Below are 25,797 nucleotides of genomic sequence, written 5' to 3' on the forward strand. Positions count from 1 at the left end.
TCTGACAATCCTAGAAACGACTTCCCTGGGGCCGGCCCGACTATTTCAACAGAAGGGGGCTGGCCAGCCCTCCTCCTGGAGTCCATATTGGTCCTGGGGACCGCCGCCCTCTAGGGCCGGCTCCTGCTATGTCCTGGGGTGTCCACTCCTGGGACATATCTGTTTACTATAGCTTGGCAGGAGCAAAACAGCTCCCACCAAGCCACAGCAAACACTCTGCTTCAAGCAAGCAAGCGCAAACAAATTCTCTCGCTTGCTGGAAGTGGAGCATCGTCTGTTTCCCCGACCGCTGTCAAGTGGGCAGGGAAACACACAAATTGCTTTCAGACACAGGGAGCTGCATGATTAGCAGCTCCTTGTGTCAACGCAATGCTGGCTCCTGCAGGAGGCAGGAAGCCGCTGGGGGGCATGCAGTCACCCTCCCCCATTTTTAAATTGCCGTGCCCCGGGTGATGGGGTCCCCAGGACCAAAAGAGGCCTCAAGATGTGGGCCGCGTGGTTCCCCTACGCTAATGAAAATGTTTTTATAAAGCTGACCCTGGGGGGCAGTCTTTTGAGGCCCCACCCCCTTTTATCAACCACTCTGAAAAGGGGCCTACTGGTGCACAACTGCATCCCCTTGGCTGCTGAGAGTCCTTGGGGGCAAACAACCCCTCCTGTTACCTCCAGTAAGTCCCACACAGTGGGACTGCTGAGAGGTCATCCGAGGCCCGCCCCCTTTCTCTACCAGTCTGCAAATTCGCCTCCTGGCAAACTACTGGTTGGGGGATGAAGTGCCCTTAATTGCTGAGGGTCCTTGGGGGCCAAGAACCCCTCCTGAAAATCTCCAATAAGTCCCACACAGTGGGACTGCCGAGAACTTGTGGGAGGCCCCACCCCCTTTCTCCACAAGCTAGGAAATATAATTAAAGCAACCTTAGAAATTCAATAAAAAAACAAGGGTTACAAGGATATTATAGTTGGGAATTAACATTAAAAAACCTTAAAAATTCACTGAAATAACCAAAGGTTACAAGGACGTTACAGTTGGGAATTAACATTAAAAAAAACCTTAGAAATTCACTGAAAAAAACAAAGGTTACACAGACGTTATAGCTGGGAAATAGGATTTTAAAAAAAACCTTAGGAATTCCCTGTAAAAACCAAAGGTTAAAGGGATGTTATTGTTAGGCTCAGATTTCCCTGAACCAGTGCAGGCGTGTCGTCACAAAGGGTCCGCGTCCTTGAGCTGATCCACGCGGCATTACGAGTGAGGTAAGAGGCACGGGCACTGACTAACAACCGAATAATGGTTTAAAAGGCAGCTACACCCGCCGGACTTTGTTTTTTATGAGCAGAACAAAAGATGTTGAGACACTCACCACAGATAGTGCGTAACACACATAAAGCAGTCTCCTCGGTCTACCTCAACATAGTCATCGTGATGCATGTGGAGAGGGAGTTGAAACACCAAACAGTGTTGATTGAAACGACAACAGCAACCTGACTCCACTAAGCCCCGCATTTAAAAATGTCAGTTCCCTAGAGAGGAGAGGTGAATGTGCTCAAGATCAGGTAATGCAGACAGCATATAAACGAACATACCATACAGGGGTAGTTTGCACAGCGTCAGCTGCAATGTACCAAAACAGGCGCTGCCAGATACTTTAAATACTATGCTGATGGCACAAAGGGGTGAGATTTCCATACAAGAGCACATGCCAAGGTTGACTGTGGAGATTGCGACGTGTCACGAAGGGGACGTGATACCATTCATCTCCTTATCCCCTTTAATATCCATGCGTTCAGTGCGACAAAAAATACCAATACTTGGTCAATGTACAATTCAGCCATATCCTCACAGAAACATCTTCCTACCACCAGCAGACAAACATGGAGAATAGACAGCTGCCAGTAACTTGTAGTGAGGGTTCTCCAGACTGATGTTGAAACATTTCATTAAGGAATTGTTTTGCCCGGTTTTCCTCTATGGGATTGTTTGGTAGGATTCGTTGGCACATCACATTGCATTCCTGGACATTGGGTACACAGCTTAATTGTTTTCATGTTCTTTTCGCATGTTTACACTTTACTTTTCCCTACAAGAGGGATGGCAATTGCTACTAGCCCTATTTGCTTACAGTACATTTGTCTCAATGGGGTTTTGCCCCATTTGCTTACATTAGATTTTTCTCAATGGGTTGCAGCCCCATTTGCGTACATTACATTCACCTCTATGGGGTTTTCTCCCATTTATACTGGTTCAAGTCATGTATACCCTTACTTAGGGTACCTGGTTATGGGCCCAAGTCCCATCTACTCTAGTTACTCACCCCTCTGCCAGGGGATAGGTTATGGGTGTCAGTCCCATTAACATGATCTTCTCTCCCTTATTTTTAGAGGCAGGTCATGGGAGTCTGTCCCATTTACATTTTCCAACCACCCTTATGTCAGTGGTAGGTCATGGGTTTTAGTTCCATGTTCCCTTATTAGTGGTGCATTATTACCCTTACACAGGGTGTGTCTTATTGGGGTTTTGTCCCATTTCTGCTAGTGGTTATCCTCTCTCTAGGGTTGTTCTTATGGGTGTCATTCCCATTTACATTATTCACGTCACTACCCTTTAGAGGAGTAATCCTTCATTGGGGTACAGTTTATTTTTAGTCTACACCTAGACTTTGCTGTTCATTTTCTTTTAACGTTGTGCTACCATTGTATTACTTTCCATTTTGAAAATGAGGGAGGATGAGTGATACTTCTTGTATTTTCTTCTCATCTTTTCTGTTTTCTCGCTTGTTCAGTTCTCCTCATCTTTGGAATCTAGACTATATTTGGTTGTTAGTCTTCCACTGTTTTTCCCTCATTGTAGTGTGTTTCTCTTTCTTCCTTGTTTCGGTGGAGATCCTGCCTTCACCACTTTGTGTGCTTGGGTGTAAAGCATGTGTTTAGTTTGTCTTGTGTCATGTCTTTCCTCCTTGCATGTCGGTCTGGCCAGTCGGTGTGTTTGGGGGTAGTCATTAGTGCTTTCCGTCAATCTCTTATCACGTTGCTTCTTATATCTTACTTTTGCATTCTGTTCTGTTGTCATTTATTGAAGGGGAGGATGGGTTATATCTACCAGTTTATTTTAATCTATTGCTTCCTCTTCATTTACTTCCACCTATATTTCCGCTCTCTCCTTTTTGTTCACTTCAGTGCATCTGTTCAGATGCATTTGTGTTCCTTTCATTTATTTCTTTTCTTGTTTCTCATTGTTATATCTTCGTTCTGGTTTTCAGCTGCATTTGTGTTCCTCTCATTTATACTTCTGTTATATAAGAAAGGGGGATAGGCAGCAAGACTGATTACAGGCTCCAAACGAAATGAGCACATATTCCCAGTCCTTAAATCTCTCAACTGGCTACCCTTTGAAGCACAAATCCAGCTAAAGATTGCAATCCTGACGCCCAAAGCCCTTCACTACAATACTCCCACGTGCATGGCGCAAAATCTTGAATTATCCTGTGGGGGGAGGGCATCTAGAAGCGCCCCTACTCTCCTCCTGAAATCTATCATCCTCAGCAAAATGAGAAAGTGTCACCGAGCCTTCTCTGGTGCTGCCCCTCAAATATGGAACTCTCTTTCTCTGGATGTACGCATACTCTCCTCGACGACAGCCTTCAAATTGGAAGCCAAAAGATTCTTGATGAGCAAATTCTTGCCATAAGGGGATGAGGCACCTATATTATTATTATTATTATTATTATTATTATTATTATTATTATTATTAAGGCGACTATCTCTTTGTTCCTAGCTCCATGGCACAACTAACAGTCATGGATTGCATCCTCTGCATAATATTATACCTTATAATTGTACAATTGTTTACTGTTTAGCATTGTTTTTTTCCTTTTCTCAATTACTATGTTTATTTCATTTTGTCCTCTCTACCAATTTATTGTAAAGGATTCTGATATCCTTCGGGATCTTGTTTGCGCTATATAAAACTTTATAAATAAATGTAGTATCCTGTTCTTGTGAATGTCCTGCCATTATCTATCTACCTGCTCTGCCAGTGTGATCGTGCTGTGTGCTGCATGGAATGTTGGAGTGATGATGTGTATTGGAATGTTGGGTGCCTGTGAGGTGAAGTGTGACAGTTGGAGAATGGTATGAGCAGCAGACAGGCTGCTCCTTGTGGGGCTGCTACACTAGAACTCTTCTACCTGTAACTTACTTCAATAAATCATCCTAAACTACATCTTGCCTAATGGACTTCATTACCACAAAGTACTTCCTAAAAGGCAGAGTGTTACATCAAAATGCGTTTCTATTGGTGGAGCCAAAGACCACTCTATGTACATTTGAAAGAATTGGTAACACTAGCACTTGCAGACCGGCACTGTCAAGCCAGGCCTAAAAAGGCTTACTTACATAGTAAAAATATAAGCATAAATACATTTATAACTGGTTTATGTTTTTTTGGTCAAAATCTGTCTACTGAATGTTTTTTCACAGATCACAAACATTACATAAAGAACAAGAACCACAGTGTGTTTAGCTTTGCTCTACAGGTGCACATACCAGTACTTAGATAGGTAAAAGAAAATAATTCACACAGTTTCACATTACAGTGGTGAACAGCTCCTGCATCGTATCCCCTCGAAGTGGTTTGAACTAGTCCGATAAGTAGTCTGATTATCTCCCATATAGTACAAGTGCAAACCTCCAAAAAACCTTCTGGAGAGATGGACGCCTTCTTTGGGTGAACACCCAAGTGGGTAATTAAGGTTGCCTACTCTCGCCAACAAAGAAAAGAAAGGAAAAAGAAGTCAAAATAACAACTGAAAACCACTACAACTATATCCAGGGAGGTTCGTGGGCCAATGTTATGAGCCAGAGAGGGGCGAAGGAAGCCAGACATACGCTGGGGCCTCCCGCGACCAGCACGGTGTATAACTACAATCGGGGCCACATAGTCATGGTCTCCCCCTCGTGGGGAGGTGAAGCATGGCTAGAGCAGGAAAAGATGTAAAGCCCTTAATTGTGGACTACAAGCAAACAGAGGGAGACCCTCTGAGAGATAGCTAACCAGGGGGTTCCAAATGTAGTCAAAACCCGTTCGGGAATCATCAGCTATATCCAATAGGTGTTCCAGCGCCAACGCTCTCCAAAGGCGGGCATGCCACTGGGTGAGTAATGGGGCCTCTTCCAGGCTGTGGCTATGGCCATCATCGCTGCACCCAAGCACGGCCTCATAATTTTATTTTGTATTTTATTTATTTTGACGGTTTTGTATAACGCAAACAAGACCCTTGCGGGTATCAGAACGCTTTACAGATCAAATATAGGTAATGGCATATACACACATATACATATAAATACAGTGAATTATGTGAATACAGTACTGGGAAAAATTAGAGATTAGACATAACTACAGGAGTGTATAGGACAAGTTCAAGTGAATTTTGACATGGGAAACGATTTCACTTCTTTTTTGAAAAAGGCCGCAGATGGATTAAGTCTTGTTTCTGGGGGTAAAGCGTTCCATATCCTGGGGGCCATTCCTGAGAAGGTAAGATTGTATGTTTTTTTTGTGGAGAAACGTTGTGGTTTCAGTAGAAGGTTGTTAGAGCCCCTGGTAGACCTGTTGCCGCCTGATAGTACTAGTTTCCCTGCTAGGTATCTCAGGGTTTTGTGATGTTCGGGCACATGCATCAACCTATTTAGGAAGTGCAAACGGTGCGAATCGGTAAATTCGGCCGTTTGCGCTTCCTAAATACGTTTTTGGGATGCATGAAACAATGTTTCAAAATTCGCTTTTTTTTGCATTTCCTAAAAATGCGAATGCATTTAAGGAATCGCATTTGTGCGATTCCTTAAATGCAATGCATCCATTTTTTAAAAAATTCAAATTTTGAAATAGGAAGTGCAAATTAACACGAGGTTGACCCTCGTGTTAATTTGCGAAAATCTTTAAAAAAGCAAAAAAATGAATTTTTTAAACTTTCATGTTACAGACACACATGTCCTTAGGACATGTGTGTGTGAAACATGCACTTTAAAATACATTTCAGGGGTGCAGGGGGGGGTCCTTTGGACCCCCCTCTGCACCCTTGCAATGCATCAACAAATTGCGAGTTCAAAAAAAAAGAAATGCAAAACGGCATTGATTCCTATGGGCCTCTAGGCCCATAGGAATCAATGTAATGCCATTCCTTAATTGCGATTCGCAATTAAGGAATCGCAATTTCCGAAAATTAAGAAATCCTAAAAACTTTTAGGATTTCTTGATGCATAGGATTTTGCAATTCCTAAATTGCGATTCCTTAATTTTAGCAATTTAGGAAGTGCAAAATCCTACAATGATGCATGTGGCTGTTTGTGCCTTATGTGTCATACAGGCAATTTTTAACTGGATTCTGGCCTCAAAGGGTAGCCAGTTGAGGGCCTGAAGGTCAGGGGAAATGTGGCAGTTGCGTTTGGTGCCTGTGACGAGTCTGGCGGCTGTATTGATAGAGGCTCTGAGAGGAGCGGTCGTTGATTTGGGTAGACCACAGAGTCCGACACTCCCATAGTCAACTCTGGGAATTACTAGAGATTGAAGTGCCTGTTTGAAGTCATTTGCGGGTATGAAGGGCTTCAGTTTATCTGAAAATTTGCACCCCTTGTTGCAGCGCTGATGTGTTTCAGCATGTTTAGTTTATTATCTAGGGTTATTCCCAGAGACTTAGCGGAATCAATGATGAGAGGTTGACCGTCGAGTGCCGTTAGGTGCTACATCCACTCGCGGATGATGGTTGTTTGTTTGGGAGGGGCATTTAAGAGGAATTGTGTTTTTAGTGTGTTTAGTTTTAAATGGTTCTTAGCTAGCCAGATCAGTGTATCTTGGAGCGTTGAGTTAACCTCTTCCATGCTGGTGACGGAACCGCTCCGTCACCAGCCTCGGTCCCGCTGTGCTGGTGACGGAGCGGTTCTGTCACGGCCCGCTCGGCGAGCCTGCGTGGCGCGTTCTATTGAGCGGGCGGGGCCGTGATGGAACCGCTCCGTCACAAGCACAGCGCGCCCGAGGCTCGTGACGGAGCGGCTCCGTCACGAGCATGGGAGCGCCGGGCGGCCCCCCCGTTCCCCCCCTAGTGCTGCGGCAGAATTGCGGCCGCAGCGAAGGTAATAAGGGACTTGATGTCTTCATGAGATTGGACCTTAATGTAGAGTTGTGTATTGTCTGCGTATATGTGATATTGGATATTTGTGGAGTTGAGAAGCTCTGTGAGTGGTTTCATAAACAGATTAAAGAGTGTTGGGGAGAAGGAAGATCCCTGAGGTACTCCCAAAGTGACAGGGGTGGAATTAGATAATGATTGGTTGATCTTGAATGTTTGTGTTCTATTTTGGAGGAAAGAGGTGAACCAGTTTAATACTGTTCCAGATAGCCCCATTCTATGCTTCAGGAGGTCCAGTAGGTTGTCGTGTTTGACTGTATCAAAGGCTGAGGAAAGGTCAAGGAGGATTAGCAAGCAGGCTTTGTTTTGATCCAGTATTTGTAGTGCATCATCAATTATGTGGGTCATGTATATATAAAATAAACTATGTTTATTTTTAAAACGAACAATGCAATTTTCCTTTCACTGTAACTCCATGTATGATGTGAAGTCCAGAACAGAGACAAAAGATCCAGTAATTATTACAAGCACAGCCTTAATGTCCCTTTGAACTCAGTTAGATGGCTAAGGCTGTTTCACAACAATGTCATCATGTATCCCTCTAGTGAATTAGGTAAGTCATCCTTCCGTATTACTTTTAAGACCATCATTTTTATAAATTATTTGATCTGTTTGTGGCTATAATGACGTAATACATTAGGAAATGGTGCTTAGTATGACCGCATCGGGTCATGAATGTGCAACATGTTGTAGCCCAAGACCTACTATATCTGAATAAAAGATATGACACTAATGGTCCCTGTCACTTCAACACTTACAAGTTTTAAGACCGTTCTTTTCTTGTTCTCATCTGCATTCCTCCTTTGCCTGGCATGCCTCTTCAACGCTTTTTTCCTGGCTGTTAATATGGCACATGGATCAACTCCACTCTGAAGGAACAAAACCAATAAGTGTCAATCGAGAAGGTCTTTCAGCAAACAGGCACAATCTAGCTACTGAAATATCACCATCGTTAATGCATCATTCATTTACACCGGAATGCATGTATACAGATAATAAATTAAATAAATGTACGTTTCATGCCAATGTTAATTGCATATTAGTTAATTCTATCCATCTGCTTTTTTTCATTAACCCAAGTAAAATGTCTATAGATTCAGGGAAACACAGGGTGTCTTGATCAACAACCATTTCCAACAACTTCATTAGTTTTTAGATAACTTGCTGTTATGAAGTATTATATTTGCAATATAAAAAGACTTTGGTATTGTATGAGTGGGATAATTCCATTACTGGCCACTGACTCAGAGCACATACACTCCTTCCTTAAATGCATTGTCCTGTAATTTAAACGAGCTAAAAAAACTTCAGTTATGGCCCCAAACTAAATTAGTCGAGATGCATCCTGTCATTTCCCTGTGGATTACCATGTCAAGAACGCAAGCCTGATCCATGGACCCTATTTTTAGTTACACATTTTTTTCATGAAATGTCGCTGCAAAAATAACGCAACAGGCCTATCACACTTGGATATCATTAAAGACCCGAACAAGGAAAGGAGGCCTATTATAGTCTTTTCTCATCGTAACATTTAAACAGCCAAAATCCACTACCACCCAAAGGACACCTCTCCATTACTCTCCCTCTCGCCTTGTTAAAAGTCGTCCCTTTGAGGCACACTCTTAGCACCTTTTATCAATCTAGATATGCATCCTTACAACATAACAGCTCAAAGATACTTCTTTATATAGTGGGCTGGCGAGAACCCCCAGGCCCTTTAGGCAAGTGAAAAATCGATTCTTACTTGGCTATCAAGTCTATATTGCTCTTTTCACTTTATAAATATTTCAAATCTTATGTCACACGAGGTTCAGGGGCACCGCTCTCTAAGCCTTCAGTTGCCACCAGATTAATTTTCTTTCTGATGGCCTTAATTTGGTGAATATACCAGTGTCTGATCTCTTCCGTGATAAAACGTCGGCTCTGTTTGGCTACAGTTTCATATGAAAAAATGATTCATGAACACCACCCCCTTACCTAACTAACCATGCCAAAACTGCCACCCATTCTTAAATAAATGTCCCCTTCTGAATCATGAAAAGTTTCTAAAAGCACAAGGCTCCAGTCATCCTATCAGCTCCCCACATGACCACAATCCAGCTACCATCAAGACGGCTATTGTTTTGGTAGTAGTGCACCATCTACAAATAACATTAAATGTCTGACTGGACTAAAGCATAATTCCAACTAATCTCAGATAAACAGGAATTACTCCTTTAATTAACATGCCTTCCTTGGACCCAGGTGTCGAGGCAAACTGTCTCCGAATTCCACATTCGACATTCCATAATGTGACCTCCTGTGATTCTGGGCAAATCACTTAATCTCCCCGAGCCTAAAATGAATGTGTGTCCTCATGTAACGTAACTGGTGCTACGTGAAGCGCTCTGATACCCGATTCGGTTCGGGTCTAGTTCACGCTATATAAAACCGCAAAAACATCAACAACAACAAAAATGACTCAGTAAGTTCCATGTTTTTTAGTACCAAGTATGGGTACTGGATAAATAACAATGGCTGCACTTGTCAATCTGAAAGAAAGACTGTGAATGGCATCCAGCCTTTTGCACCTCTTGGTGTCAGAGTATTAATACAGAACAACACTCTAGTGTTTTGCAAGCAGCTGTTGTTCGTGTGTCGTCAGTTATCAGAGACAAGACAGAGATTTTACTCATATGTACAGTTATTTAGAAATTAGCTGAGTTGTATTTCTTTCTATTGTCCCCCGCCCCCTTTGAACTAAATCACTAGAAATACTCTAAATCATTCAAACTTCTCAACATATCTTCCATCATTCCGTTTCTCTCAGCAGCTCCAGACCACAATCTCCCTTGTCACGCCTCGCTTAGACTCCGCTAACTCACGGTATCTAGGGGCCTTGTTCTGACTATTCTGAATGACAACAAATTACACACAATGCTTCTGTGCCTTTGAATAAGAGACCACACCTATTGAACTTTCCAAGCACTCCAAAGGCTACACCTAGCCAGACACTCGACTTTCATGACTCTCCACAATGCTCGCTGGACCATCCCGTCCATCGTTGTTTTCCGCACTATGATACCTCAGACATTAACCAGACAAATGCAAATCAGCCCTGGTCCTTCTCCAGTACAAACAGTCAAGTCTGAATTGTCAGGTCTGGTTACCCCTGAACAGGAACACAAGCAACCTCAGAATGGTTTTGGATCACTCCATCCTTGTTAATAGAGTGGCATTCAAGTCCTATGACAAAATGAGCGTGGGGCCCACCTCTGGTCATAACCTTCCTAGTTCGGGCATCACAATCAAGAAAACAAAAAAGTAATGGGGGTATTGCTTGAATCAATCTCAGCACTGGTAAAAAAGTCTGACCCAGTCCATCTTTTTTTTACCCACCATGCTCTCTCAGACAGGAACCAGCCAGGTGCAAACAGGGCCCCGTCAGTAGAGTGCAGATTAAGTTCTATGGCACAGTGACCACAGAACCAAAGTCTCGAGCTATACCTCGCTGAAGTAGGTCGAATCCAGTGTGGGGGTGCAATTTGGGCTTAACTCTTCTTTTTGGAGCAGGAACCAGACTGAGCTACATAAGGCAGGTCTCCATCTAGATCCTTGTGAATCATGGCAGACACGTGTGCTTGCTTGACTGACCCAGTCCTCTCTCCTGGGTGAAACTCAGTCTTAGGTAATGTGCTCAAGCCACTAGCGTTTTGTAAGCCAATGAAGAGGTTGGAATTAGACTGTAGAGGGGGCAGGAAGTTTTCAGCCTCACTGTGCTCATCCTCGCCACTCGGCGGTAAGTACACCACAAGAACCACCAACTAGCACACAAAGAACCACCAACTAGCACACAAAGGGCCACATGCATCAACCTATTTAGGAAGTGCAAACGGTGCGAATCGGTAAATTCGGCCGTTTGCGATTCCTAAATAAGTTTTTGGGATGCATCATACATTTTTGTGAAAATCGCTATTTTTAGTGATTTCCAAAAATGCGATTGCTTTTAAGGAATCGCAAATTTGCGATTCCTATAAAGCAATGCATGATTGTTTTTCAAATTGCGAATTAGCTATTAGGGGGTGCAAATTACCACGAGGTTGAACCTCGTGGCAATTTGCGAAAAGTTATGAAAATGCTCAAAAATGCATTTTTTAAACTTTCATGTTACAGACACACATGTCCTTAGGACATGTGTGTGTGAAACATGCACTTTAAAATACATTTCAGGGGTGCAGGGGGGTCCTTTGGACCCCCTTCTGCACCCTTGGAATACATTAACAAATTGCGAATCGCATTTTCAAATTCGCAATTTGTAAATGCCTTCCCATTGACTCCTATGGGCCTTTTGGGCCATAGGAATCAATGGGATTTGCGAAATCGCAATTAGGAATTCGCATAATATTTGCGATTCGGTAAAAATTGCGATTTATACCGATTCGCAAATATTATGCGAATAAAATCATGCATCCCATTTTGCAATTCCTTATTTGCGATTCCCTAAAAATCGCAAATAAGGAATCGCAAAACCTTACAATGATGCATGTGGCCCTTAGTCTCATTCAACCTTTTTTTATTTAAGAAAACTACATGGGAGATATAGGCCCAAGCGGGGCACAGAAAGCGATGGTTCAATAAATACTAAATCATCTAAGTCTGGGTTGATAATAATGATATGTGAATGGTATTTAAGCTGGATTAAAGAAAGGACTTGTCATCATGGAAAAGGTTGAGGTTGTACCTCATCTGGGTAGAATATGTCCAGCTGAAAGTAGCATTTTTCATAACTTTCACTGACTTGAAGATGGCCTTTGATTCTAGTAATCAAAACATTCAGCCGTTCGCTTTGCTGAAGCAAGGGATGGCAAATTGGTCGCTTGTGGTTTAACGGCTGCATACTCATATGTCAGCAAAGATTAGGCCGGAAGGTCTGGTGAGTGTACAAAAAAGTTACTAATTATTATCTGTCAGGAATAGGTAATAGCCCCCATATTGTTTAGCTTCTTCATTAATGATGCTGGAGCTTACCTCACTGACCTCAATCCAGATAGACAACAGCTGGGAAATGACAATATGAGCAGTTACTTATCTTTGATAATGCTCTTGCCTGTTGATACTGTTGTGACGGTGAGCAATCTTAGTGAACGACTGTGCATAGGCTTGATGGGTATGCACATCAAAAATGTGAGAACCAAATTACGACCCCATTGAAGTATAATACAGATGCAGAAGGGAACATATATGAGAGATCCTTGAACAAAATAAATCACAACTGGTGACTTAATAATGAAGGTTGGTCAGGGATACGTAGGAAGGCTGAAAGGCCAACAAGTAACCTTTAGCATTGTCTGCCCCCAAATCCGTGCTGGCCCAGAGATAAAACAAATAACACATCAGCCAGAGTTGCCTGGAGAGGGTGAACGTGGTTGTCCCCACACCAGGCCACAGACTTTGCCTATTGACTAAAAGAAATATATTATGTGATGGGTGCCTAGCTGCAAAAAGAACATCAACTAGCTCTTTGGGAATACTGAACCTGACACTCAAGGGAAGGATTTGATTAGAGAACCCTGTCCTGTTGCTGAGACAGAAGGTCTTTTTGAAGATGTAAGAGGATGGTGGAGATCAGAGTAACACACTCTCCTGGCCCAATCCAGGGCTTCCAGCATGAGCTGAGACAATTCTGTTCTGACCACATTAAGAGCTTGGGGCAGGAAGATGTATACAAGACTGGAGTCCATTTTCAGTAGAAAGAAATCCCCCCCAGGTAGCAGTGTGGATGAAAATCTAACGTGCAGTAGTCCTAACAGTGTGCATTCTCAGTAGTGCAGAAAACATCTAGCTTGGGCATACCCCAGCAGGAAAAGATTAATTGTACTACCTCTGAATGAAGAGCCATTCGTTGTCCATCAGATTATGTCTGCTGAACACATGCACCCTGGCATCCAGCAAATTCACCAAATGGTTGAGTTTCAGAGGGATCTCCTAGGAGTCCAACCACCTCCAGAGTCACAGAACCTCCTGGAACAGGATCTCCCTCCCCACTATGTCCTGCTTGTTGCAATAAAATTAAACAGACGTGTTGTCTGTGAAAACTTGAATCAGCTTCCCTCTAATGGAAGGAAGGCCAACTGAAAGGCATGAAGCACCAGAACGTTGATGTGGTGCTTCCTTTTTAGCAATCAAAACAAAAGGTCCCTGGTTTCCACTTAGCACAAATTACTGTCCCAAACCAGAGGCGATGCATCTGTCACTAGAGTGAACTGGGTCAGGAAGAATGGTCTGCTTCGGTTCAGGCTGGTATCCAAATGCCACACTGGAGATCCTGGGATGCCTCCTCTGAAATACGGATGTAGTCCAACAAGCACCCCAGCCTTTTCTTCTTTCCAAATAATTTTTATCGCAATTTTTTAAAATACAAATGAGGCATTACAGATCCAACAGTGCCCAACCCTCAATCGCAAAGTACCCCAAGCATGTAATACAGTATAGATTGCTAAACAATAACATGCTAATGAGTCAAAGGATGAGGTAAAGTAAGATTTAGAGGAGGATGGTTCGGGCAGAGTGATGGGCGGGTCAAATAAGTGGTAAGGGTTGTAAAGGACCCAACTTGAAGAAGCTGCTGAACTGGTAGTAACATGGCGACAACCATAGGGGGAAACTGGGGGGGGGGGGCAGGGTACGATGGGCCTTCTCGGTTAGGGGAGTGAAGGGTCTCCACTGGGAACATCAGTTGCTTGGGAGGGGCTGAGGAAGGAGGAAAGGCCGCCAAGTGTGAGGGGCCCGAGTAGGTTTATATTAATCTTCTACCCTGTCTTATTGGGATAGAACTGCAACAACCGGGGAGGAGGGTGTATCAGGGTTAGTACCAGAAAGACAGACAGCTGGTGGGGACTAGAGGGTCAGTCAGTCAGGACAGCAAGTACTCCCAGTTGAGAGCAGTAGGGTGACCGCGTAACCCCTCACTTCGTCACTGTGAAGGGCCATTGACTTGGCCGGTGTCCACCTGATGAGGGTATACTGACAGGCGTCTAAAGACGGAGGCAAGGGAAGTTTCCATTTCATTGTGATTGATCTTTTGGCCAGTATGAGGGCCAAGTCCAGAAAAAGAGTGGCAGTCTTGCATCTTTTAGGATGTTAAATAATGTCTAGAAATTGGTTTCCGTTAGGCCTATGACCTCCACGAGGAGTCACAATGCCTTGTACCAAAACTGGCAGATCGAGGAATAGTTCCACAGCATGTGCGGCAGTCCTGCAGCTGCAGTGGTGCATCTAGCACAAGCATCTGTGGCTTCCAGAAAGACTATAGCAATCTATTGGGGAGAGAGATAAGCTCTATGCAGCACATAGAACGAATTAACTGGTGTTGGGCATTCCTCGCGATATTGTTCGGGTAAGCACAGTCTCTGGCCCATTTCTTCTTGTGAAGCACCCTGCCAAGGTGGTCCCTCCCATGTATCCGTCAGTGACTGCAGGAAGACCTGGGATTGTTCAGTCAATACTCGGGTGAGCCAGCTAATTGGTCTACAACCGTCCCACAAGATGGCTTGGAGAAGCTCAAGGAATTCACTAGTCAACGCGGCGTACAGTAGAAATTGGGCCTCATGAAGGCCGAACTGATCTTTTAGGGCTGCGAAGGACAAGCACCGTCTGTTTTGAAACAAGTCTCCTAGGGTACTAAGTCTGGCATGGGTCCAAAAAGGCAGTCTGTAGCTGCTACGGTTCTATGTCTTGGGACACCACAGTAAGGGGGGGACCCAGCCCGCACCCAGATCGAGTGGGCATAGAGAAATTAGTGGTGAAAACCTGGCCTATCCAGCACTTCTGAAGTCTAGCCCCTTCAACTCTGGTAGTATGAGTCTCCTGGAGTAGGGCTATCTGGACTCCCTTACACTTAAGTATGTAGTTTGTAGTGCTTGGTGGGAGTGTGCATACCCGGGATGTTCCAGGAAATAGTTACAATGGATTGTCTAGTTGTCATCCCATTGAGAGTGCTCTCTTCAGGTTTTTCCCATGGGGAGGTGGCCAGGAAAAGTCAAAAGCGTGGAGTGGAGCGTGAGTGGAGTGGCTCAGTGGAAGGAAGATATTTGGATGGGGCGACCCATGAATAATCAACCAGGTGGGGTGCCTAATCATCATGTAGGTGGGGGAGAGGTCTCAGAAGACAATTCATGGGTCTCCTCCCGGGACACCCTGGGCCATATTAGGTTGGGGCCCCCCGTTGGTCTTACTAGGTTATTGTCTGAGCGGGTTAAATGTGAGCTCCTTGATGCAATGCTCATTACAGTCGATCATTTTCTGACTGGGGGGGTTGTTACTCGTGGAGGGTAGTCATGGTCTTGTAGAAAGGTCGAGGAGGAGGTTCTAGCATCTAATTCCTCCAAGAGTGAGCTAAATGAAATTTCAGGGGGGCTGTGGGGGAGGGATGGCAGCAGCCACAACGAGGGCCGCTTTGTGTCAGCTCCAAACCTGTCCAGGAGAAGTGGGCGGGCGCAGCCAGAGCAGGCCCACCGTTGTCCTCTGGCAGCACCAGAAGAGGTGTCCACAGGATTTCCTCCATCCCTCTGCCAGGACAATCTTTTGTGTAGGAAAGCTCCAACCCAATCAGAGGGATCAGTAAAGAAATGGGTTTTGTTATCGGAGATGATACTAAACTTAGAAAGGGCAGAGGAGGACATACATTATCCCCATCTCATGTAGGCGTCATTTAACTCCTGTGAAAGATGCTCTCTGCCTCTAGACCAACCGACTGTAGACCGGAAAGATAAACATTCATTGATTTTCTCTCAAGAGGAGAGTCTGATTATCTTGCCTTTTGGATGATATCGTCTCAATCCTTAAAAGTTGAGGATTTTTTGCCACTATTGGGAAGGGAGGAGTCATCACCGGAAGGTGCCTAGCTGGCACATGATGGGCCCTCTCAATAGAAAAAATTAGATGAGATCATGAGGGGCGAGCAGGTCCTTGAACCAAGTCTCCAGGTAGCCCACCATGTCAGGGCCATCACTATCCTCCGGGAGGGCCATGACCCTGATGTTGCAGCACCAGGCTCACTCCTCAGCATCATCTGCGTGGTCCTTGAGAAAAGGAACATGCGCCATAAGGTCTCGGCATTGCTTCTGTAGGTCAAATGTGTGGCGTTGAAGTTCAGTGAGCTAATTTGCAGACTGTGTTACCTGTCCCACAAGTCATCAGTTTTCTTTCCATAGGAGAAAGTAGACACAGTGTCTACTTTCGCTTTCAGGCCAAACTTGAAGGCCTCAATAGCCTGCACGGTGGCATTCAACCTATCCGGGCATTCCCTGGAGGGTGCAATGTTGTAAGGTTCAACAGGGCCCACACACAAGTCTCCATTTTAGCTACACATTTAAATTGACTCTTTTTTCTAATGGTGACTTTTTACATGCCTTGCACTTACACAATAATATACTAAGAAATGATTCTGTATGCAGCACATTTCTTAGTTATCATTTTATCATGTTGCCCATACAGGCTTTCCAAGGCTAGGAACATTGAACGCAATGCCCTTGCATTTGGTTGTCTGGTTGGAGATAGCCCTGAGTCTCAATACAAACAATCACATCAGCGCTGCACCTTTGACACAGTGCGATTGGAAAAGTGCATTTATTACATAACCCCCTTGTAGCCAAATTCTGCAGACGAGCACTTCTGCAGTTTATCCTGGAACACCGGGCACTACGAATGGGATACAGGCCTGCTGACTCTAGCCTTCATCCTGCAAAGGACGAAAGTCTGCCCTCCACCAGATCGGCTTCCTGAAACATCAAACACAGGTATGGGGGAAGTTGGGTTGTCCCAAGAGATCTGGTAAAGGGTATGCCCACTATGCTCTTGATTGTATAGGTAGTATTAGGTAGGAGTATAACTATAATCACACTGTAACATTATAATGGTTGAACTATTTATCTTTTTCACCGTTCTTGTAATGCTGGTTACTACTAATAATTGCAGCTCACACTATTTACACAAGAATACAACTGTTTCAATAAATGTTTGAAAAACCAATTTGTATCTTTCTTTTGTCTTCCTTGGGTATGCATGACTTACAACTAAAGGGTAGGCCTGTTTCCACGATTTCCTTGGGGAATTAGGGTGGTCATGTTCTGAGGTTGCAGATACCATCTGGTAACCTGTTCAGGTTAGGGGTCCTCATTGGGCACCGTGAGCTACCTAGGAACTGGGCCAGCATACTCTGATGATATGTTGTCTGGATACACAGTCCTACTAAATTTGTACAAACCATATGACAGCATGGCCGGTGTTGTCCAGGGCCATTGAGGGTGGTAGGGTCCTCGGCTGGAGGTGTTTTGTGCCCCCCATCATACCAGTGCCCCTTGTTAGGTGTTCGGAGTTTTAAATGGGGAGGCTGGGCCTGTTTGCCCCACCTGACCCTGCAGCGGGCCAAGGACAGCACTAGCAGCCCAGTCGTCTCCAACGGCGGGGGGGGGGGGCTGATCTCAGGGCATGAGAACCAGGGGGCCAATCCAGGCACCCCAGTAGTTCATCTGGCAGTGGGATGGCCTCTTTCGTCTTGCCAATTTCTGTTTTGTCTGGGTGACCCCATGGGAGGAGCCCAAACCAGACAGCTGTAATGTGCCTGCGGTGTAGTTGCCATTGGGCCTTCCGCTCTCCTGGGAGAAGTCTGTTGAACTATATCCTTGAAAGCCGCCCAGAAGCCTGGCAGGCAGGTGCTGTTTAGGACGCTGTCAGGATGGATGTGCCGGGATCAGTCACCAGCTCCGCTTCTGTGCAGGGGCAAGTGTGAAGGAGCGGTCGGAGCTAGATCGATGGAGCGCAACCACCACCACAGTGAGAGAGACCATCCTTCAGATTTCATCAAACTCCAAGGGCTACAGCAGGGTCCAGATGAGTTCTGAGTCCCTCCCCAGTGTCCTGCAGTGGGGGGTCGCCTGATGGTGTGTTATTCCATCGGAATAGGGAGCCGTGAGCTCTTGGCTTAAGTGGCCGCCATGTTGGCTTCCCAAGCCACGCCTCACCAAACAACCCCAGTGTTGAGCATGCTGGAAGCGCAGGTTCCACTACAGGGCCAACATGTGCCACTGGGCTTGAATGACTAGCAGGATATAGGAGGACAAGAAGCTTCAGAACCCTACACACTAACTTAGGAGTGAGCCGAAACATTGGTATTATAACCTGAATGTCCTGTGCCCGTCACTGGGGTGCAAAAGCTTTCTATGACCACAATGCCCCTTAGAAATGGATCCTCTTTGTAGGCTACAGCCCCCAGGGCTGACAGAAGGGAAACAGTTAACTGTAGGGAGTCTGCAGCCAGTATAAAAAGTTCCTTCCCTCCAGTAACATTCTTTCTGGTGGATTCTGTACCTAACTGTAGATCCCTCACCTTGTGAATATTCCCCAAGTATCAGGCTGGATCTAAAAACTTTCAAGTGGTACTCCTGCGTGCCGGGAGGTGGCATCGTGTAGCTTTGTTCCAGAAGTGACAAATGAAGTAAAAAATAAGTACCACCCATGAACGCTGATGTCAACTGCTTCCTTAGGTTGTCCGCGACCTCACACACAACCTATTGACAAATTGGCATGACCAGTGTGCACATTTCTAAATTGGGATCCTTTTAGATGGAAAAAGGAACTCCGTTCATAGAATGGGGAATTGAGTAGGTTGGTTGGGAATCTGTGGTTAGAGTATCCACCAGAAAGAGTGTTACTGAGTTGCCTCTGATAGCTATTTCTAACAGCAGATTCCTCACCATGAGGATAGATAGCATAGCAGTACCTCCCCAAGTGGTGGGTGTGTGAACTGGCTCAGACCAAAAAGTACTGCCTTTTTCGATGGACCTGTAGTGCCAACACCAACATGGCCGCCTGAAAAATGTCCAGACAGGAACTACACGTGCTAGTGCGGTGGTAATAGATATTTATGCAGGGAAAAATTGATCAGGGAATGTGTCTGTTTTTGCACGGCCTTGCCTTTCTTTGCCCCAGAGAAACCCACAAAGAGTTGATCTTCCACCTGGTGCAATCAATGTAAAAACTTAGTACCCTCTTAGGGTCTTTCCTCCTTGGAGAGATGATGTGAGGCAAAGAATGCCGGAAGGGTGATAGTGTGCCCAACGTGAAATGGTGTGACCACTTTCTGTAGAAAGGTAGCTTAGGTCCTCAACATCAACTTGTCTGGAAAGCATGTCATGTAAGATGGGCTGAAAGAAAGAAACTGCAGCTTGTTCAGATGCCTAGCTGATAAAATGACAATGAGAGACTGTTTTCAGTGTCAGAAGTCTTAATGGGCAACTATGCTGTGGCTCAAAAGGAGTACCCAGCAACAATTAGACAACTAAGTTCACATTCCACTGTGGCATCACAAAAGGTGTTAATGGAAATAAATGTTGCAAACCTTAAAAAAAAACTCTTATCACAACAGAGGATTTAAATAAAGAAGACTGATCAAGCAACCTCAAATACAGCCGAAAAAGCTGGAAATAGTTCTTAACAGTGCCCAAAGCAAGTCCTTGCTGGGCGAAGGACAAAACAAACAACAAAACTTCAGACAACTTTGCTTGTAAGGGGTCAATTTGTCAGGTGCTGCACCAAGCATCACATTTGTCCCAATGACTGATGTACACCAATTTGGTGGAGGGATGCCTGACAGGCAAAATTACAACAACAATCTCAGGAGGAAAGTTGAAAGAGGGCAACTATCACTGCTCAATCTCATGTCATGTAGATGGAAACTGTGAAGGCTGGTGTGCAGGACCTTACCCTGTTGCTGTGACAGATGACCCTCCAGAAGCCGCAGCTTGATCGGAGGACAGATGCTCATTCCCAGGAGTTTTGGGTACCATACTCTCCTGGCTGAGTCCGATGCCACTAGGATGACTTTGGCCCGAGCATTCCTGATTTTCTTCAGAACCCTGGGCAGGAGAGGTCACGGTGAGAAAGCACACAGGAGCCCTGAACTCTACTTTAGATGGAAGGAATCTATCAGAAAGAGCAGTCTTTGTATATCCAATGAACAAAAGTGTTGACGTGTGCTCTGTTCGGTGACAAAAATATTGAACCAGGGTCCCCACCATTGATGGAAGACACCCTGCACCATCTTTTGGTGAAGCTGCTATTCGTCATCTGCTAAGCATCAGTTGCTGTTTGTCAGCCCTGCTGTTTAAAGATCCAGTCAGCTGATTTAACATCAAGGAAATTTCCTGTTGGTCCAGAGGCGCAGGGACTTCTGGCACAGAGCTCAAGACCCCAACCTACCCTGCTTGTTGCAGTACCACATGTTGGTTGTGTGGGTAGGAATGCCTTCAGTGCAAAGCAAACCATCCTCAATTTCAACAAATTGATGTGGATTTGAGTCTCCACTAGAAACCAAAGGTTTCTGAACTTCACCTCTCTAAAATGGCATCCCACAACCCAATAGTGATGCAGCCGTGATCGCGGTCAGCTCTGAGTGGGGTAAGAGGGTGGTGATGGCAAAGTCTAAAACTCAGCTAACTGTGTTACTGTAGCAACCACTGCAGGTTCCTTTGCAGTCTCCACTGGAATCTGGGTACAATCCGACAGAGTCCCCTGATGTTCTGCCAACTTGGATTTGAGGTCCCATTGCAGAGCCCGCATATACCATCTGGTATGATTGGCCAGCAGAATGCAGGAGGCCAACAATCCCAGCAGCCTCAGAGTCATCCGTACTGAGATCCAGCACAGACTGTGAAAAATCGGGATCATAGTGCAAATGTCCTGGATGCTCCCCTCTGGAGGAAAGGCACGGAACTATATGGTAATCAGAGTAGCTCAGATGAATGGGAGCCTCTGCAAAGGAGTCAGGTGTGACTTCTGCAATTTAATAGTGGACCTAAATGATGTTAAGAGGTTCGCAATCACCTGGAGGTGGTTGACGACTGCCTGGGGTGAACCCACCGTCAGCAGCCAGTCGTCTAGGTAGGGGGAGAGGGGTACCTCCAACCTCCCAAATGTGTGCTTTGACCACTGCTGTCACTTTCAGAAATACGAGGGTCACTGGTGAGGCCAAAAGGGAACAATGCAAGCTGAAAATTCTCCTGAACCTCTGTGAACAACAGTTAGCGCTTGTGGGCCTGCAGGAGCAGAATATGGATATAAGCACCCTGCAAGTCCAATGCCATCATCCAGTACCTGGGGACTAGAGCAGACAGGTACTGGACACGGTAGCATCTTGAATGTGTCCTTCCGCAGGAAGGTAGAGACCTAAGATAGGGTGAAGACCTTTGTCCTTTTTGGCATCAGGAAGTAGCAGGGTAACACTGAGTCCCTACTTCCGAGGCCGAAACCCATGCTATGGTCCTTTTGGCCAAAAAGGCCTGCACTTCCTGCTGTAAGACAGACGGATGGTCCTCTGTCAGTTGCCCTGAAAGTGGTGGAAGGTGCAGTGGGATGTAAAGAAATTGAAGGGTGTAGACCTGATGTACAATTTGCAGGACGCATTTGTCTGAAGTGATGGCCTGTCACTCATTTTGGAAATATCAGACCCTGCTACTGACAGGTTGACTGTGTTCCGGGAAGGACACACTAAAGCAGTTTTGCAGTTGTGAATGCTCAAGAGGTGGGGGGACTGAGCTGAATGTTGTCTCCGCTTTCCTGAAGGGGCTGAAAGGCTTAATTGGCTGGTGAACGGATCAAACTGCAATGCTTTTGGGGGAATCACAGTGCCATGCTGGTGGGGGTGGGGGGGAGTCATAGTGCCACACTGGTGCCTACTGTTCAACCTAACAAGTTGGTTGTGTCCAATCCAGAACGTATGACAAATGTTGCTGCTTTGCAATTACACTGAATGGCTTGAGTAAGGGATACCCGAAGGTCATCCCGAACAGCCAGTAAAACTGGTGCCACCATGTCCCTTACGGCACAGGCGTAGCAGCCTAGAAGACAGCTGGAATTCACTGACCTCAGAGCAAAGCCAGTAGAGAAGAAAATCAATTTACCAAATGTCTCTATTCTTTTGAACTAATGATCAGTGGGGGGTGGTAGGAAAAGCTTTGGGATTCATTTTGCTGGTGGATGTCTACACCACAAAACACTCTGGGCGGCTATATGGAAAGGCTGGGTTTGCACGTATAGATCAATGCAAATGAGTGATCTGCCTGTTAACAGGTTAGATTGAACATGGTTTTGCCCAATTGCCCAAAGGGGTATCCTTGAAGACCTCACTAAATGTCAGTAAAGGTTCTGATGGGAGTCTCACCTGGCTGAAGTACCTCAGCTAAGTCATTATTTTTCACCTCCATAGTGCTGAGCTGTAGGTCTATAACGTCTGCCACCCTTAGAATAACAACTGAAAAGTAGGACTAGGAAGCGGGTTGGGGGAGGCACAAGGTCGGTATCTGGAGAAGGATTCAGATCACTGGCATACTGAAGTTCCTTATACTAGTTTTCTTCTTCATATTGTGAGATATAAGAATCCCCTGTCCTTGCTCTAGTCAGTGCAGAAAAGATTGTGTAAAGTTTCGGCCCTACTACATGGTAATTTGCGAGATTGACTGCATGCTGTTCGGAGCTAGGCATGCCACTATTGGGGTGGATTCTGCGTGGAGTCATATAGCACAATGGGCTGTAGATCTTCCTCCGGTATTGGTATTGCATTGATGCAAAGGAAACTGGTGTGGGGAGTAGCGTTGAAACTGAAGTTGGAACCAGAGTTGGGGCTGAACCCGATATAGGTACATGGGGGATAGACTGTGACTACAGCGGACCTACTGGTGGGAATCTGACTAGAGACCAGTACAGGTCCACGGGCCTAAAGGCACTCCAGAAGGAACCAGTAAAGTGCAAAAGGAAGGCCCTCTTTGTAAGGATTGCAAGGACCTACACTCAGTTTGGGGTCTAAACATCGACACTTCATATGCTGCCAGTATAATCAACAGTAATTGTTTTATTGTGCTGCGTTGCTTCCTATACATGGCTACAGAATACAACATATTACTAATGTAATTGTGAAGCTTTTGGCTAAATGATGTGCCATGCAATTAGAAGAATGTGATGTGCACAATACTCTAACTTCACGTACCCCGTTACCCTCACCTAAGTCACCGATTTTTCGCTACTTCTTCTCCCCCCCCCCCACCCCCAATTTTCCTCTGCCTCTTGGCACTTTCAGCTTTTTAAAGTGTTTTTGCAATCAATATGTGTTCAGGTGCCGCTCGCAGCCTTGGACTGCGGAAGCTGTTGCTGGGTTCCTGTCTCTTTTCTTTTCCCCGGATTGCCGTGCCTGACGACGGAGGACCACCTACACACTGGGATTTGACCGCTGCTGACGGGGCCGGGACTGCGAGACCCCGGGTGCACAGCGCTCTACCATCATAGCGCACCTGGTGTCTCTTCCCGCCCCCAGCTCCCAATCAGCTTGATAAGGCTCGCGGCCCCCGCTCCGCGGGCGCCGCTCGCAGCCTTGGACTGCGGAAGCTGTTGCTGGGTTCCTGTCTCTTTTCTTTTCCCCGGATTGCCGTGCCTGACGACGGAGGACCACGTACACACTGGGATTTGACCGCTGCTGACGGGGCCGGGACTGCGAGACCCAGGGTGCACAGCGCTCTACCATCATAGCGCACCTGGTGTCTCTTCCCGCCCCAGCTCCCAATCAGCTTGATAAGGCTCGCGGCCCCCACTCCGCGGGAGCCGCTCGCAGCCTTGGACTGCGGAAGCTGTTGCTGGGTTCTTGTCTCTTTTCTTTTCCCCGGATTGCCGTGCCTGACGACGGAGGACCACCTACACACTGGGATTTGACCGCTGCTGACGGGGCCGGGACTGCGAGACCCAGGGTGCACAGCGCTCTACCATCATAGCGCACCTGGTGTCTCTTCCCGCCCCCAACTCCCTCTTATAGGCACTTCTATCCCCGCGCACGCGGGACCGCGCGGGACTCAGCCCGGGCAAAGGGCGGGCCGTTTGAGGCCGTTCGAGGACGGGAGAGACCGGGACCGGGCCATTCCCCCTGGTCGGACATCTCCATCTCCCCAGGGTACGGACCACTCAGACCTCGAAATGTGCACCGGGAAACAAGGAGCAAATCTACATTGGCAGCTGCGGGTGTTGCCAAAGGTACCATTGATAATTATTTGGTCAAAGCAGGATCGCTTTTGATAGAGGATATTGCTGTACTTGAGAGACGCATCTCGCAGGAAATTGACTGGGTAAGGAGATCATCAATGGGCCCAATGGCTCTAGCAAAGACTCCTCCGTACGGAAGGCTAGAAGCCAATATTTCTGGATATGGGGCTTCGGGGGTTCGCCAATCACCCACCAATCCAGACTTCACAATGGAGGCCTCAAGTGATCTCGAGGACATGAGCCTAATGACCCTACCGGCAGGCCAAATACCACAAAACCACTTTTATCCCCCGGTCCGCACTCAGATATAACTACCATTAGTGAGAATGCTTCTGACCTCACAAAGGGAGCCAGGGAAGGAGCAATTCAAAAAAGGAAGAAAGGGGGGCAAACCAAGGGAGGGAGAAAGCCAAAAAACCCTAAAGTTAATCCCGCAAGGGACGAAGCCAGGGTCGTCGACACCAGCTCTGCCCACTCACTTAAGGATAGCGTAGTGGCCCCACTGATAGCTTCCGCACCTACAGATACATCATCTCGCTCTAATAACATTACAATGGAATCCCCTAGTGACAATATAACATTGGCAAATATAAGTACACTCTTCAGGTCTCTTCTAAGCCCCCTTGAGGCCCGCCTGATAAAGATCGAAGCTAGGTTGGTCAATATTGAAAAATCCACAATCCAGCTAGCTGACTACCTGAAATTAGATACCAAGGGAGCCGAAGGGGGGCAGGATGCTAAGATTAAAAAGGGCACTGAGCAAATAAAAACGACGAAGAAAAATGGCCCAGCCACTTCTCAAAACACACAATTCAAACCCAACCAAAATAAGATTCCTCAACCCCTGGCTAACGCTAATACAAATATCCCTCCCACAAAAACCCAGGCTCCACCGCTTACACCTCCAAATACAATCACACATCCCAAAGACACTGCCACATTCCCGGTGAATCAACAGAGCGAATTGAAACCCCCAGATAACGTGCAAAATATCGCCCGGAAATCCAAACCTGTGAATTTACCACCAGAGGCGTCCGCCTACACAGTAATCTTAGCAGGCGTCCCCGAGCTAAAACCCATGGCTATAGAATCGACTCTCTCCCTTAAAAATAAAGTCATCAGCTGGTTGTCAATACACAGACCTCTTCCACAAGGTACTGTCAGCGACGTTCTTATGGTAAGACGGGCTACCTGGGTGGGATATATGAGATAAACAATTAGAGGCGACTGTGTCTTGGTTACCTTCAGAGAACCGAGTACAGCCTCCTATATTTGTAGTTGGGCTCCTGACAACCAAGGGAGTAACATCCAGACCCTCCCTCTCTCATTCTTCTACCCATCGAGTATGCACACATCAGAAGATCAGAGATGGGGGTACTACCAGGGAAGTTTGGGAGAATGGGAGAGTAACCGCAGAGAGTGGAGGGAACCCCACCAATACAGGAGTATGGCCCCAGAGTATTTACCTCCATACGGCAACGAAGAAGGATGGGAAACTAGTGCTAGGAGGAGGGGCGGATGGGGGGGAACAATGAGAGGAGTCCCTGGGCCCTATAGA

At 46.0% G+C, this 25,797-nt stretch overlaps 1 protein-coding gene across 1 annotated transcript in view; it reads right to left on the reverse strand.

The window, feature by feature from the left end:
* Positions 1–25,797, reverse strand: part of SLC26A5 (solute carrier family 26 member 5) — a 395,647-nt gene that overhangs the window by 17,796 nt on the left and 352,054 nt on the right. The window contains exon 16 of the mRNA XM_078679017.1: positions 7,940–8,050. Coding sequence (XP_078535143.1) covers positions 7,940–8,050 — 111 coding nt within the window. The remainder of the gene's footprint in view (positions 1–7,939; positions 8,051–25,797) is intronic.

This window comes from Lissotriton helveticus, chromosome 1_1, assembly GCF_964261635.1.
Source record: "Lissotriton helveticus chromosome 1_1, aLisHel1.1, whole genome shotgun sequence".
Taxonomy (NCBI): Eukaryota; Metazoa; Chordata; class Amphibia; order Caudata; family Salamandridae; genus Lissotriton; species Lissotriton helveticus.